The following is a 14,703-nucleotide window of genomic DNA, read 5'->3' as shown; positions in this document are numbered from 1 at the left end:
TCTGTCGCTGTGCATATAAAATGTGTTAAACAAATAGTTATACACTGCTCAAAAAAATAAAGGGAACACTAAAATAACACATCCTAGATCTGAATGAATGAAATAATCTTATTAAATACTTTTTTCTTTACATAGTTGAATGTGCTGACAACAAAATCATACACAAATAATCAATGGAAATCCAATTTATCAACCCATGGAGGTCTGGATTTGGAGTCACACTCAAAATTAAAGTGGAAAACCACACTACAGGCTGATCCAACTTTGATGTAATGTCCTTAAAACAAGTCAAAATGAGGCTCAGTAGTGTGTGTGGCCTCCACGTGCCTGTATGACCTCCCTACAATGCCTGGGCATGCTCCTGATGAGGTGGTGGATGGTCTCCTGAGGGATCTCCTCCCAGACCTGGACTAAAGCATCCGCCAACTCCTGGACAGTCTGTGGTGCAACGTGGCGTTGGTGGATGGAGCGAGACATGATGTCCCAGATGTGATCAATTGGATTCAGGTCTGGGGAACGGGTGGGCCAGTCCATAGCATCAATGCCTTCCTCTTGCAGGAACTGCTGACACACTCCAGCCACATGAGGTCTAGAATTGTCTTGCATTAGGAGGAACCCAGGGCCAACCGCACCAGCATATGGTCTCACAAGGGGTCTGAGGATCTCATCTCGGTACCTAATGGCAGTCAGGCTACCTCTGGCGAGCACATGGAGGGCTGTGCGGCGCCCCAAAGAAATCCCACCCCACACCATGACTGACCCACCGCCAAACCGGTCATGCTGGAAGATGTTGCAGGCAGCAGAACGTTCTCCACGGCGTCTCCAGGATCTCATGTCACGTGTCACATGTGCTCAGTGTGAACCTGCTTTCATCTGTGAAGAGCACAGGGTGCCAGAGGCGAATTTGCCAATCTTGGTGTTCTCTGGCAAATGCCGAACGTCCTGCACGGTGTTGGGCTGTAAGCACAACCCCCACCTGTGGACGTTGGGCCCTCATACCACCCTCATGGAGTCTGTTTCTGACCGTTTGAGCAGACACATGCACATTTGTGGCCTGCTGGAAGTCATTTTGCAGGGCTCTGGCAGTGCTCCTCCTGCTCCTCCTTGCACAAAGGCGGAGGTAGCGGTCCTGCTGCTGGGTTGTTGCCCTCCTACGGCCTCCTCCACGTCTCCTGATGTACTGGCCTGTCTCCTGGTAGCGCCTCCATCCTCTGGACACTACGCTGACAGACACAGCAAACCTTCTTGCCACAGCTCGCATTGATGTGCCATCCTGGATGAGCTGCACTACCTGAGCCACTTGTGTGGGTTGTAGACTCCGTCTCATGCTACCACTAGAGTGAAAGCACCGCCAGCATTCAAAAGTGACCAAAACATCAGCCAGGAAGCATAGGAACTGAGAAGTGGTCTGTGGTCCCCACCTGCAGAACCACTCCTTTATTGGGGGTGTCTTGCTAATTGCCTATAATTTCCACCTGTTTTCTATTCAATTTGCACAACAGCATGTGAAATGTATTGTCAATCAGTGTTGCTTCCTAAGTGGACAGTTTGATTTCACAGAAGTATGATATACTTGGAGTTGCATTGTGTTGTTTAAGTGTTCCCTTTATTTTTTTGAGCAGTATATTTTCTACGTCCATCCTAGCTCGCTCATTAATGTCTTAATCGAAATTACGGATTGCCTCTTATCGGCTTGTCGTCCCCTAATCCCATAAATTGTACACCTCAATTGTCAGTAGAAAGCACATTTGTTTAAGCAAGTCAGCCATATCAGCTATGTTTTTTTTAAAAGGCAGTAAATGAGGCTGAATGAACTGTTTCGCTGCCAGACAAGGCTCCGCTGATAGCCAGATGTAGCAGTGGTAAGGTGTTGGGACTAGAGCTATAGGGAATGATCTGGAAGGGTCTGGAAGTGAGAGATAGATATCTCTATTTCTTCAGGATTGGTTCAAAGTGGACACAGTGGAGAAGATGGCCAAGGACAGAAGTGGGGATTCTTTATTTTCTGATGCCCTTCATGCCAGCTGGCCCAATGGGGATGAGTGAGCTGTATTTACCAGCAGAAAATAGTCCCACTAGTTTACATTGAAGGATACTCTGACATCCCTCAAATGAAAACAACAGCATAAGCTTTTTGAATTTGGGTTGGCTGGTCACCACTGTTTTTCTTTCCCTCTCTTGATGTCTTGGAAAGAGCCTTGTTCCTGGAATAGACAGCTGCATGTGTTCTCAGTGTTCTCTGTATGTGTGCGTGTGTGTGCCTGGGCGTGTGTGCTCAGTTTTTCTGTGCCTACACTACGACCCAGCTCTCTGGTTCCACGCCATCTCCCCTGTGTTTACAAAGCATTCTGGGAAGGGAGCCGAAAGCCCTGCCTTGATGGGATTGATTATATTTATGTATGTACTGTTTGACGTTGCAGTCTCACACACACACAGTTCTTCTTAACTACACATCTAGGATAAAACATGTCTGACTTGGTTACACACTTATTAATAGACAATATAATACCAGAGAGCACAAATACACTAAGTGGACATAAAATTAGGAACACCTTCATATTATTGAGTTGCACATCCACCTTTTGCCCTCAGAACAGCCTCAGTTCATCGGGGCATGGACTCGAGAGAGAGAGAGAGAGAGAGAGAGAGAGAGAGAGAGAGAGAGAGAGAGAGAGAGAGAGAGAGAGAGAGAGAGAGAGAGAGAGAGAGAGAGAGAGAGAGAGAGAGAGAGAGAGAGAGAGAGAGAGAGAGAGAGAGAGAGAGAGAGAGAGAGAGAGAGAGAGAGAGAGAGAGAGAGAGAGAGAGAGAGAGAGAGAGAGAGAGAGAGAGAGAGAGAGAGAGAGAGAGAGAGAGAGAGAGAGAGAGAGAGAGAGAGAGAGAGAGAGAGAGAGAGAGAGAGAGAGAGAGAGAGAGAGAGAGAGAGAGAGAGAGAGAGAGAGAGAGAGAGAGAGAGAGAGAGAGAGAGAGAGAGAGAGAGAGAGAGAGAGAGAGAGAGAGAGAGAGAGAGAGAGAGAGAGAGAGAGAGAGAGAGAGAGAGAGAGAGAGAGAGAGACTCTAATACTCTAATACTTCGTTGTCTTTAATACACCGAAGATGTATTGAGAACTGTGTTTTTTCTTCATCTGCTGTGACCCACCCTACCAGACCCTATGAGACAACTTTAACCAGTCACAAACCAGAGATCTGAGAACCATCTGGTCCAATACCTTGAGAAAGCATTGAGAGCAATAGACTGCTCTGTTTCTCAAGCAGCATTCTCAAGCACACACACCACATACTTATGCACACAAAAAAAATTCTGCAGTAAGCCCAGTCAGTACTGCCTGCAGATGCCCCAGAAACACAATCACTTGAACAAATAGACCATTGTCATAATAATCTCCACCTCTCTAAATTGATGAAAATATGATTTGTGCATTTGCAAAGAGGCTTTTTCCTTCCAAGTAAAAGCCAATAGAGGACTTAGACCTCAGACCGACCAAGACTCTTTCACTATGCTAAACCCCAATTTGAAGATTTTCCCACCCAACAAGTTTTACATTAATGTGAACTATAATACAGTGTAAAAATGCTTACTCGACCCATACTGTGTTCAATTCAGCTGGAGATAAATAGGCAGAGAAAAGCAAGTAAAAGGCATTTATACCACAGAATTGTTGAATACTCATTTCTGATTGGCTTGAATGGCATTCTAGAATGTTGTTAAAGGTATTTATGCCACAGCATTGTTGAATACTCGTTTCTGATTGGCTAGAAGGGCATTCTAGAAAGTTGTTAAAGGCGTTTAAAAGACAAATAGGTGAAGAACAGCTTCTCCTTGGAAATAGTTTAATACTACAGTGACGTTAGTATCTCCTTGAAAACTACACAGTGGCTATAATTGAACACAAATCAGGTAAAATATCTGTCTTTAGAAAAACAGAATTGTATCCGTGCACAGGCAGCTTTACATAAAGCTTTATGTCCCGTTTCTGTAACAGTTGGTAGTCAGTTTGGGCTGAGCAGGTATTTGACAGATTTGAAGGGTTAACTAATGAGCTGTCTTAAACTGTTTGCTGTGACAAAAAGACAAGCCTCTGTGTCCCTGCCAACTACACCTCTTTGTCCTTGCCATACACACACACACACACACACACACACACACACACACACACACACACACACACACACACACACACACACACACACACACACACACACACACTCAGTCAGTATAACCAAATCCGTTTTCCAGCAACAGCATACTTTTATGTCAACTGCAACCTATTTACTATGGAGATATGTATACAAGGCAAACTCTGTGCAGTAGTAGTCAAGACCCAGATGGCAGAGTAACTTAAGGGCAGGCACACACACACATGCAGGCGCACACACACACACATGCAAGCGCGTACACAAACACACACACGCACACACAAGCACACACACACACAGGCAGGCACAGCACACTTCTTCTAAAACAAATGTTGTCTAATGTAGAATTAGTCCTGTGCACACGTCTGAACTATTTCATAGAGAAACTAATGAAACTAAATGGCAATCTCCCCTGATCAAAAGCTACAGCTTGTATACACATAAGACTTCTACTTCCCCATGGGTATATTATATGATGTTGTTTGACATAAATGTTCTTACGACTTTTAGTATTAATTGGGCAAGGGAATGATTTTCTTTATAAATAGCTAAACTGCTCCTGAAATAGGAGAATGATTAGTTAGTATTATAATATATAATGATTAGTTCAATATTTAAAAGCCTTTAGAAGAGACCATATCAAGATTGAAATGAAAACCGAAAGGCTGTTCCCTCCAGAAAACTCTAAACTTCAGAATTTCAACTAAAAAGACAAGATTATAAAGTATTGATAAAGCAATTCCTTGTACATTTGTATACAAAATACTGGCCGTATTTGACTGAAAACTGCTTTTGAAATGTGTTCAAGCACCTCAAACGAACTATACTCTGGAGCCCAAAAGACAAATGGAGCTAGAGAGAGAAGGGGGAAAGGGAGAGGGAGGGGGGGAGTGTGTTGTGTGTTGTGTGTGTCTGTTTGTGTGTCTTCTCCTCCTTACCTGACTCCTGTCCTTGTCCACCTTCTTGAAACACTTATTGAGCGACAGATTATGGCGCACCGAGTTCTTCCAGCCAGTTGGGGCACTAGCAAAATACGGGAAATGCTCCAGGATCCAACCATAGATATCTTTCACTGGCAGCCTCTTGGATGGCGCATCCTCTATCGCCATGAAGATTAGGCAGCTGAAGGAATACGGGGGCTTCCTATTGGCTCCCGTGGCCAGGTCGTAGGAAGAGGAGTCACATGGATCAGGGGAGGGGGAGGAGGAGGAAGGGGAGAGGGGGGGTAGGGGGTGACCATCAGGGTCCTGCAGGGGGGAGACGGAGCGGAGCCCCGAGTGGGAGAAGCTGTTGAGAAGGTTGGTGCTCTCGTGGAGCCAGGAGAGGCTTGTGAGCTCCTCGTCCTCGGCCTTGGAGAAGGAGGCCGACAGGGACAGGGACAGGTCTGTTGCCTCCGCCTCCCTGTAGAAAGGACTCAGACCCCGGGTGGCTACTAATCCGCTGTTGGGGCTCCTGGCCTTCTTACTGGGCGGCATGGTGGGTCCCATTCAACCCTGGGCTCTCTCCTGGAGGGGGAAGAGAGGAGGAGATCATATTGGGTAACTACGAATCAAGTCATGCACGCAACTCTTATGTTTCTACAGTGGTTTTTGAGACACAGTTAAGTTCCTACTGCGATCTCCAGGAATGGTTGCTGCAACAATCACACCAACCACGGAAGATAAATGAGAGTTAGAATGCATTTAGTTAACTGCAGATGAATTGATAGAACAGTATCTACATTGTCTGCATGGTAAATGCCTATGTCCTGTGTTAGTTGGTGTCTTCTGTTGGTATGGTGATGCCAAGATGGCAACATACAGAACTCAGTCATAGGGTGAGTTATCAGCATATGCTCATCACACACATGCACACATGCACACACATACACACACACAAGCACACACACAGACACACACGCACGTACACTAGTAGGATTAATCCCAACAGCAACATGTAGTAGCCAGTTCCCCAGTAGCGCAGTGGTCTGCGTCACTGCATTTCAGTGCAAGAGGTGTCGCTGCAGTCCCTGGTTTGAATCCAGGCTGCATCACATCTGGTCATGATTTGGAGACCCATAGGTCGGTGCACAATTGGTCCGGTTTTGGCCGGGGTAGGCCGTCATTGTAAATAAGATTTTGTTCTTAACTGACTTGCCTAGTTAAATAAAGGTTCATAAAATACAAGCCAAAGTGGTCATCCCTGATCTGTCTGTTCAGTCTAAATGATTGACAGACAGCTGTCCCCCCCCCCATGACCATTGTCATGTTGTCATGGCTCCCGGCCCAGAGCTGCTGTGAAAATGGCAAGAGAACAACAGCTCTGTATCTGTCAAAAACACAGAAGCTGCTCTTCTTCCCTGCTCTGATCATTCTAAATATATATCTACGTCCTGAACTGACAGTATCCCTGTGACTCAACAGCAGTTACCTGTCATGTTGTTGCACCAATATTGACATTGACTGTAATTAATTTAAATTGGCCCCAGCACCTCCTAGCTGAACGGCAGATATTCCTACTCCTGAAAAGCCTCTGGAAATAGAATGTGCATAAACAAGGCAAGCGAGGGGTTAAGATATTAAGCGTTGTGACAGGCTCGTCAAGGTGTGGCTCAGAGAGATTCTAGGGAATGTTACTGGTGTGACACGCTCGTCAAGGTGTGGCTCAGAGAGATTCTAGGGAATGTTACTGGTGTGAGAGTCTCATCAAGGTGTGGCTCAGAGAGATTCTAGGGAATGTTACTGGTGTGACAGTCTCATCAAGGTGTGGCTCAGAGAGATTCTAGGGAATGTTACTGGTGTGACAGGCTTGTCAAGGTGTGGCTCAGAGAGATTCTAGGGAATGTTGCTGGTGTGACAGTCTCGTCAAGGTGTTGCTCAGAGAGATTCTGGGGAATGTTACTGGTGTGACAGTCTCGTCAAGGTGTGGCTCAGAGAGATTCTAGGGAATGTTACTGGTGTGACAGGCTTGTCAAGGTGTGGCTCAGAGAGATTCTGGGGAATGTTACTGGTGTGACAGTCTCCTCAAGGTGTGGCTCAGAGAGATTCTAGGGAATGTTACTGGTGTGACAGTGTTCCCAGTTGGACGTTGTTGAGGTGTCGGTTGTCAAGGGGAGCAGAAGAGAACGTTTTATGTTGCCATGACGGAAGGCAAGGCACCAGGCAGAGCCATGAAACATTATGTCTGACAGTAAAGTCATCTAATTTTACTGTTGCTATGACAACAAACTCCTTCCAGTTAGGGCCTGTGTTATGAGTGAGTGTGTGAGCCATGGTGAGGCGTTGTGAGCAGTGTATCTACGGTCCTCCTCAAGCTCTAAATAAACTCTTCTACAATGTTTTACACAACCCCCTGATGACAGAACAAGTTCAGACTTGATTTTGATGAAGTGGTGGAGGGGGGTGCTTGAGGTGGTGGGTGGGTGCATGAGGTGGTGGAGGGGGGTGCATGAGGTGGTGGAGGGGGGTGCATGAGGTGGTGGAGGCATGAGGTGGTGGAGGGGGGTGCATGAGGTGGTGGAGGCATGAGGTGGTGGAGGGGGGGTGCATGAGGTGGTGGAGGGGGGGTGCATGAGGTGGTGGAGGGGGGGTGCATGAGGTGGTGGAGGGGGGGTGCATGAGGTGGTGGAGGGGGTGCATGAGGTGGTGGAGGCATGAGGTGGTGGAGGGGGGTGCATGAGGTGGTGGAGGGGGGGTGCATGAGGTGGTGGAGGGGTGGTGCATGAGGTGGTGGAGGGGGGGTGCATGAGATGGTGGAGGGGGGTGCATGAGGTGGTGGAGGGGGGTGCATGGGGTGGTGGAGGGGGGTGCATGAGGTGGTGGAGGTGAGGGCACAGGGGTTCCCAAACTTTTTTGGCCCACGACCCCATTTTCATTTCTGAAAATTCTTGTGACCCCACCCGTGTGAATTCTTTCAAAATTAACAGCCAATGTTTACTTTTTTATTTGGGGCTATGGCAGTCAAAAGAGAAACATTCTAACAGTATTTCTGATTGTCTTCTCATCTCACCATCACATACTTGTAATATGGGGCAGTCAATTGCAAATGAGTCTGACATAATCTCTCTTATCGCACCACCACTAATGAGATGGGTATGCTTGAAGCATGCCGCGTCGGAGCTTCTCAAAGTCAGCGAGCATGGTCGACAGTGCACAGCTCATCTTTGCTGTCACATCTAACCTGGATGGATATTTAGTTTTAATGCAGACGAGAGTACTGAATCCAGCTTCACATAGATATGAGCTGGTGAAGAGACCATGAGTTTTATGTTGCTTTCAAGACAAAATATGAGGTCAAATCATGAAGTCAATGATCTTTAGGTACGAAAGTCAGAGCTCTAAAAAGTGTCCCTGTTTCTTTTATTTAACTAGGCAAGTCAGTTAAGAACAAATTATTATTTACAATGACATACTAGGAACAGTGGGTTAACTGTCTTGTTCAGGGACAGAACGACAGATTTTTACCTTGGCAGCTCAGGGAGTTGATCTAGCAACTTTTCAGTTACTGGCCCAATGCTCTAACCACTTGGCTACCTGCCTCCCGAGTTGGACTTCTGAGTTGGATGACCATTCAAAAGGATTTTTCCCAGTCAGACCTTGTTTCTTTCTGAGTTCCCAGTTATCTTGAATGCACTGTAGTTGGGAGTCAGAGATTTCCCAGTTCCTAGTTCCCAGTTGTTTTGAACGTGGCATTAATTCTCAGAGCGATACGGCAGGGTGTTCCCTTTCATTCTGGAACCAAAACTTCTCCGCAGTGACCCATGAATGTGTTGTCTGCAGCATCACATGACAGCTCGATCAGCTGTTTGATTTCACTTACAGGCATGCCAACTGAGCCAGGATCACAGACAGATTGGGAAGTTGGTCTTCAACACAGGAGGCAGCTCATAATAACGGCCAGATGGAAATGGAATGGCATCAAACACTTGGAAACCAAGTGTATGATGTATTTGATATCATTCCACCCAGTCTACTCCAGTCATTACCACAAGCCCGTTCTCCCCATTTAAGGTTCCATCAACCTCCTGTGTTGTCCCAAAGTGCTCTTCCAGGCGTTGGGAGTGAGCAGTCATCACTCGTGTGGGACACTTACTGATGCTGTTTTCTGTTCTTTTCTTTTCTTAACATCCATTTTACATAAATTGTAAATAACAACAGTTCCTCTTTCCAAGACCCCCCCCCATAACAACCAGGCCTCGGTGTGAAATAGAACTTTGTCATGCTCTGATCCCATATCTCCACATAGTTTTGATGTAGTTTATAATTGAAGTTACCTGTTACCTGCAGTATATCTCCGGGTTCTGTGCTCAGCTCTTCTGCTGCCAGTTGCTCTCCGTGTATCATACAATGGCAGAGGTAGACATATTCATAACTAGAGTGCAGAGGTCTGCCCGCCGCCCCGCTGTGGATTGAGCCTCATCTGTACAAAAGCACACCATTCGATCCCATATGGAATCGGTTTTTCGTCAATATAGCCAAAAAGCACACTGAACATTCACTATGACGCTTCATGCTCAGGAATCGTGAGACAGAACAATGTCCTTGTGAATAGCATCCCGCGACATGTATAGCGGACAAAATTCAATGTATGGGCATCTTGGGCCTCACAGCTACCGTCCATTTGGAGAGCATAAACTGGGGAGTATATGACTCGTTCAGTCAGAGCATAAATTCATTATTTAGCAGTGTTATCTGACAAAGCTTTTGATGTGATTTTCTGTGCCTCTGCCTTCCCACACATTGTTTTCACCATTTCAATTGCGGCCGGTATTATCAAAGTCTCTGTAATAGTGTGTGGTTTCATAGCGTAGTGGGCCTAGCCATTCACCGTGGGAATGATTCAAGTGCAGCAGTCAAATGCGGCCTCTTCCCATGATCTAAGGGCACTTTATCGTTGAATTTTACACTTTAGATTTTAATCTTTTTCATTCAGAGTTTTAAGGTTACAATGATTTTGAGATACAAAGACAATGTTCAAATATATATTTTTTTGTATATACAGTTGAAGTTGGAAGTTTACATACACTTAGGTTGGAGTCATTAAAACTAGTTTTTCAACCATTCCACAAATTTCCTGTTAACAAACTATAGTTTTGGCAAGTCGGTTAGGACATCTACTTTGTGCATGACACAAGTCATTTTTCCAACAATTGTTTACAGACAGATTATTTCACTTATAATTCACTGTATCACAATTCCAGTGGGTCAGAAGTTTACATACACTAAGTTGACGGTGCCTTTAAACAACTTGGAAAATTCCAGAAAATGATGCCATGGCTTTAGATGCTTCTAATAGGCTAATTGACAGCATTTGAGTCAATTGGGGGTGTACCTGTGGATGCATTTCAAGGGCTACCATCAAACTCAGCGCCGCTTTGCTTGAAATCATGGGAAAATCAAAAGAAATGAGCCAAGACCTCAGAAAAAATTGTAGACCTCCACAAGTCTGGTTCATCCTAGGGAGCAATTTCCAAATGCCTGAATGTATGACGTTCATCTGTACAAACAATAGTACGCAAGTATAAACACCATGGACCACGCAGCCGTCATACCACTCAGTAAGGAGACGCGTTCTGTCTCCTAGAGATGAACGTACTTTGGTGTGAAATGGGAAAATCAATCCCAGAACAACAGCAAAGGACCTTGTGAAGATGCTGGAGGAAACCGGTACAAAAGTATCTATATCCACAGTAAAACGAGCGCTATATCAAAATAACCTGAAAGGCTGCTCAGCAAGGAAGAAACCACTGGTCCAAAACCACCATAAAAAAGCCAGACTACGGTTTGCAACTGCACATGGGGACAAAGATCGTGCCTTTTGGAGAAATGTCCTCTGGTCTGATGAAACAAAAATATAACTGTTTGGCCATAATGACCATCATCATGTTTGGAGGAAAAAGGGGGATGCTTGCAAGCCGAAGAACACCATCCCAACCGTGAAGCACGGGGATGGCAGCATCATGTTGTGGGGGTCCCCCCCTTTGTTTTTACACTGCTGCTACTCGCTGTTTACCATCTATGCATAGTCACTTTACCCTTACCTACATGTACAACTTACCTTGACTAACCTGTACCCCTGGTCCCTGGACATAGCCTTATTATTTTATACATTTTTCATCTTTATTTAGTAAATATTTTCTTAACTTTATTTCTTGAACTGCATTGTTGGTTAAGGGGCTTTGCTGCAGGAGGGACTGGTGCAGTTTACAAAATAGATGGCATCATGAAGATGGAAAATTATGTGGATATATTGAAACAACATCTCAAGACATCAGTCAAGAATTTAAAGCATGTGTCGCAGCCCCTAGTTTGGGATCCCCTATTCTAGCAGCTTGACAGACAGACAGACAGACAGACAGACAGACAGACAGACAGACAGACAGACAGACAGACAGACAGACAGACAGACAGACAGACAGACAGACAGACAGACAGACAGACAGACAGACAGACAGACAGACAGACAGTATTCACAAACCTAAACCTCCTTTCTCTATTATGTGAGACACGTGGACCAAGTGTTTACAGGGGTGAAGAGGTTAATGAACTCCTCAGAGAGACAATCTATTTACAGGGTGTTAAACTGACTTCAGGTCAATAAGGTTCACATGGTTAATAGGCTCTAATAGAGAAAACATTCATAACTACATACCTTAGTCTTTACAAAGTATTTAGTGAATCAGCCAATGAAGGGAGAATAGAATGAAGATAATAGGTCACCCAACTGGGCACGCACTTGTTGAATCAATGTTGTTTCCATTACGTTCAATTACGTTGAACCAGTGAGACTGGTCAAACACTTTGTACACTATATAGGGAATAGGATGCCACATGGGATGCAACCCATGAATATAATAGTAGGAGACATGAGATGTCAACATAACTAAATACAGTAGCAGGTTAGGAGATATTACTCTGAGGAGGGGATGGGAGATGTATTGCTGTCTGGCTGATGGTTGTGATAAACCCAGGACTGGGGATCCACTGAGGCAAAACTAATCTGGAGGTCTGATGACAGAAGAACAACCTTTATCATTCTCTACACACCACTGAGTCGAGAGAGAGAGAGAGAGAGAGAGAGGACCAAAGAGAGCGAGAGAGGACCAGAGAAGGAGCGAGTGCGAGAGAGAGAGAGAGAGGATCAGAGAGCGAGAGAGCGAGAGAGACGGGTTGAGAAAATAATAACCTCCTGTATGTCAACATTGGTGTAGGAAAGGTTGTGGTTTTCTCTAGCTTCAGTCCATGAAATCAGTTTCAGTTTCCATTTCCTGTGTTCCCTTGACGACAAATATCAGGGCTCTACGGGGAACACATGTGAGGCCGAGTTGACCAGTGGCACGGGAGAGTCCAGTGCGTGCGTGTGTATATGTGTTTGTGCCTCTAGCCCTGCCACAGAGCAGAGGGAGATATGAGATGGAGGTCAGAGGTCATGGTGTCTCTCAGAGGGCTGTCGACCCTGTGGCAATATCCTCCTCAGAGCTGCCCAGCAACACACACACACACACACACACACACACACACACACACACACACACACACACACACACACACACACACACACATACATACCAAAGACTCGAAACACCAGCAACACAAACACACACACCAAAGACCTGAAACATCAGCAACACACACACAAACACACACACCAAATACCTGAAACATCAGCAACACACACCAGAGACCACAGACCAGAGAGGGAGAGCAGATCTTCATCGCAGTAGTAACTTAAACAGAAAAACACCTAATGTACACCAGAGACCACAGACATCACAGGAGGCTGCTGAGAGGAGAACAGCTCATAATAATGTCCAGAACTGAGTAAATGGAATGGCATCAAACACCTGGAAACTATGTGTTGATGTTTTTTATATCATTCCACTGATTCCACTCCAGTCAGTACCACGAGCCCGTCCTCCCCAATTAAGGTGCCACCAACCTCCTGTGACAGACACCAGAGACCACAGACACCAGAGACAGAGAGACAGAGAGACAGAGAGAGAGACAGAGAGAGAGAGAGAGAGAGAGAGAGAGAGAGAGAGAGAGAGAGAGAGAGAGAGAGAGAGAGAGAGAGAGAGAGAGAGAGAGAGAGAGAGAGAGAGAGAGAGAGAGAGAGAGAGAGAGAGAGAGAGAGAGAGCAGTGACAGAGACAGAGAAAGCAAGAGACAACAAAATCATAAGAAAACAAAAAGATAATTACTTGACATTTTGGAAAGTAATACTGAGGCCCTAAACAGAGACTACACGGTGGCAGAATACCTGGCCACTGTGACTGACCCAAAATTAAGGAAAGCTTTGACTGTACAGAGTGATTATAGCCTTGCTATTGAGAAAGGCTGCCGAAGGCAGACCTGGCTCTCAAGAGAAGACAGGCTACGTGCACACTGTCCACAAAATTAGGTGGAAACTGAGCTGCACTTCCTAACCTCCTGCCAAATGTATGACCATATTAGAGACACATATTTCCCTCAAACAAATCCAATTTTGATAAACTCCCATATCTATTGGGTGAAATACCACAGTTTGCAGTCACAGCAGCAAGATTTGTGACCTGTTGCCACAAGAAAAGAACAAACACCATTGTAAATACAACCTATATTTGTGTTTATTCATTTTCCCTTTTTAACTTTAACTATTTGCACAACATTACAACACCTTATATAGACATAATATGACATTTGAAATGTCTTTATTCTTTTGGAACTTTTGTGAGTGTAATGTTTACTGTACATTTTTTATTGTTTATTTCACTTTTGTTTATTACCTACTTCAATTCCTTTGGCAATTTTTACATATTTACCCAATAAAGTAATTTGAAACTGAGTTGGTCTCCCAAGTGGCGCAGTGGTCTAAAACACTGCATCTCAGTGCTAAAGGCATCACTACAGTCCCTGGTTCAAATCCAGGCTGTATCACAACTGGCTGTGACTGGGAGTCCCATAGTTTGGCCAGTGTAGGCCAATATTGGAAATAAGAATATGTTCTTAATGGACTTTCCTGGTTAAATAGAAAATTGAATAGACAGAGCAGAATGATTCTGAGAACTGGGCTGATGTCATACAGAAACACCACTTTAACTTAATTTTTTCAGACTGTACCATACAAACAAACACAATGCATGCATGCCTGCAAACCCATAAACACATCTTCCAGACAATTCGTCCATTTTGACAGTGAGTTCCCTCCTGGCACTCTGTGGCCTTTACAATGCTGACGAGTGTGTGTTCAAGTATCAGACTACATTTGATATATGGCCAATTAAGGAAGTATATTCAGTATGCAAAGCACTCATTGTACACATTTAAACAGGAGAGTAGATTGAGGATGAATTAGCGTAACTTTAAGAGTGGTGGGTGCAGACAGAGTGAACTGGATGGGTTTTATTTGTTTGAAAGCTTTAAAGTGGGAAAGTTGGCTTGGGATACATTGAGTACTGTGTCCTGTATCTAGACAGTAAGCCTCTGTAGGTCTCTTTTCTCCCTCTCTCGGTCTCTCTCTCTCTCACTTATTAAACAGCAGCACAGGCACTCAGCCATTGGCCAACAGTATGTCCCCGACACTAAACACCATGGAAACATCCACTGAAACGGCC

At 45.0% G+C, this 14,703-nt stretch overlaps 1 protein-coding gene across 2 annotated transcripts in view; it reads right to left on the bottom strand.

Annotated features, from left to right (window-relative positions):
* Window positions 1–14,703, bottom strand: part of LOC106608229 (forkhead box protein N3) — an 89,818-nt gene that overhangs the window by 49,631 nt on the left and 25,484 nt on the right. For both annotated transcript variants that reach the window (XR_006770342.1, XM_045721092.1), the window contains exon 2: window positions 5,073–5,639. Coding sequence is in view for 1 of the 2 variants with exons in the window: in XM_045721092.1 (XP_045577048.1) it covers window positions 5,073–5,621 (549 nt within the window). In the remaining variant the exon portion in view is untranslated. The remainder of the gene's footprint in view (window positions 1–5,072; window positions 5,640–14,703) is intronic.

This window comes from Salmo salar, chromosome ssa06 (assembly GCF_905237065.1).
Source record: "Salmo salar chromosome ssa06, Ssal_v3.1, whole genome shotgun sequence".
Taxonomy (NCBI): domain Eukaryota; kingdom Metazoa; phylum Chordata; class Actinopteri; order Salmoniformes; family Salmonidae; genus Salmo; species Salmo salar.
This window is presented reverse-complemented; position numbering and strand designations above follow the sequence as displayed.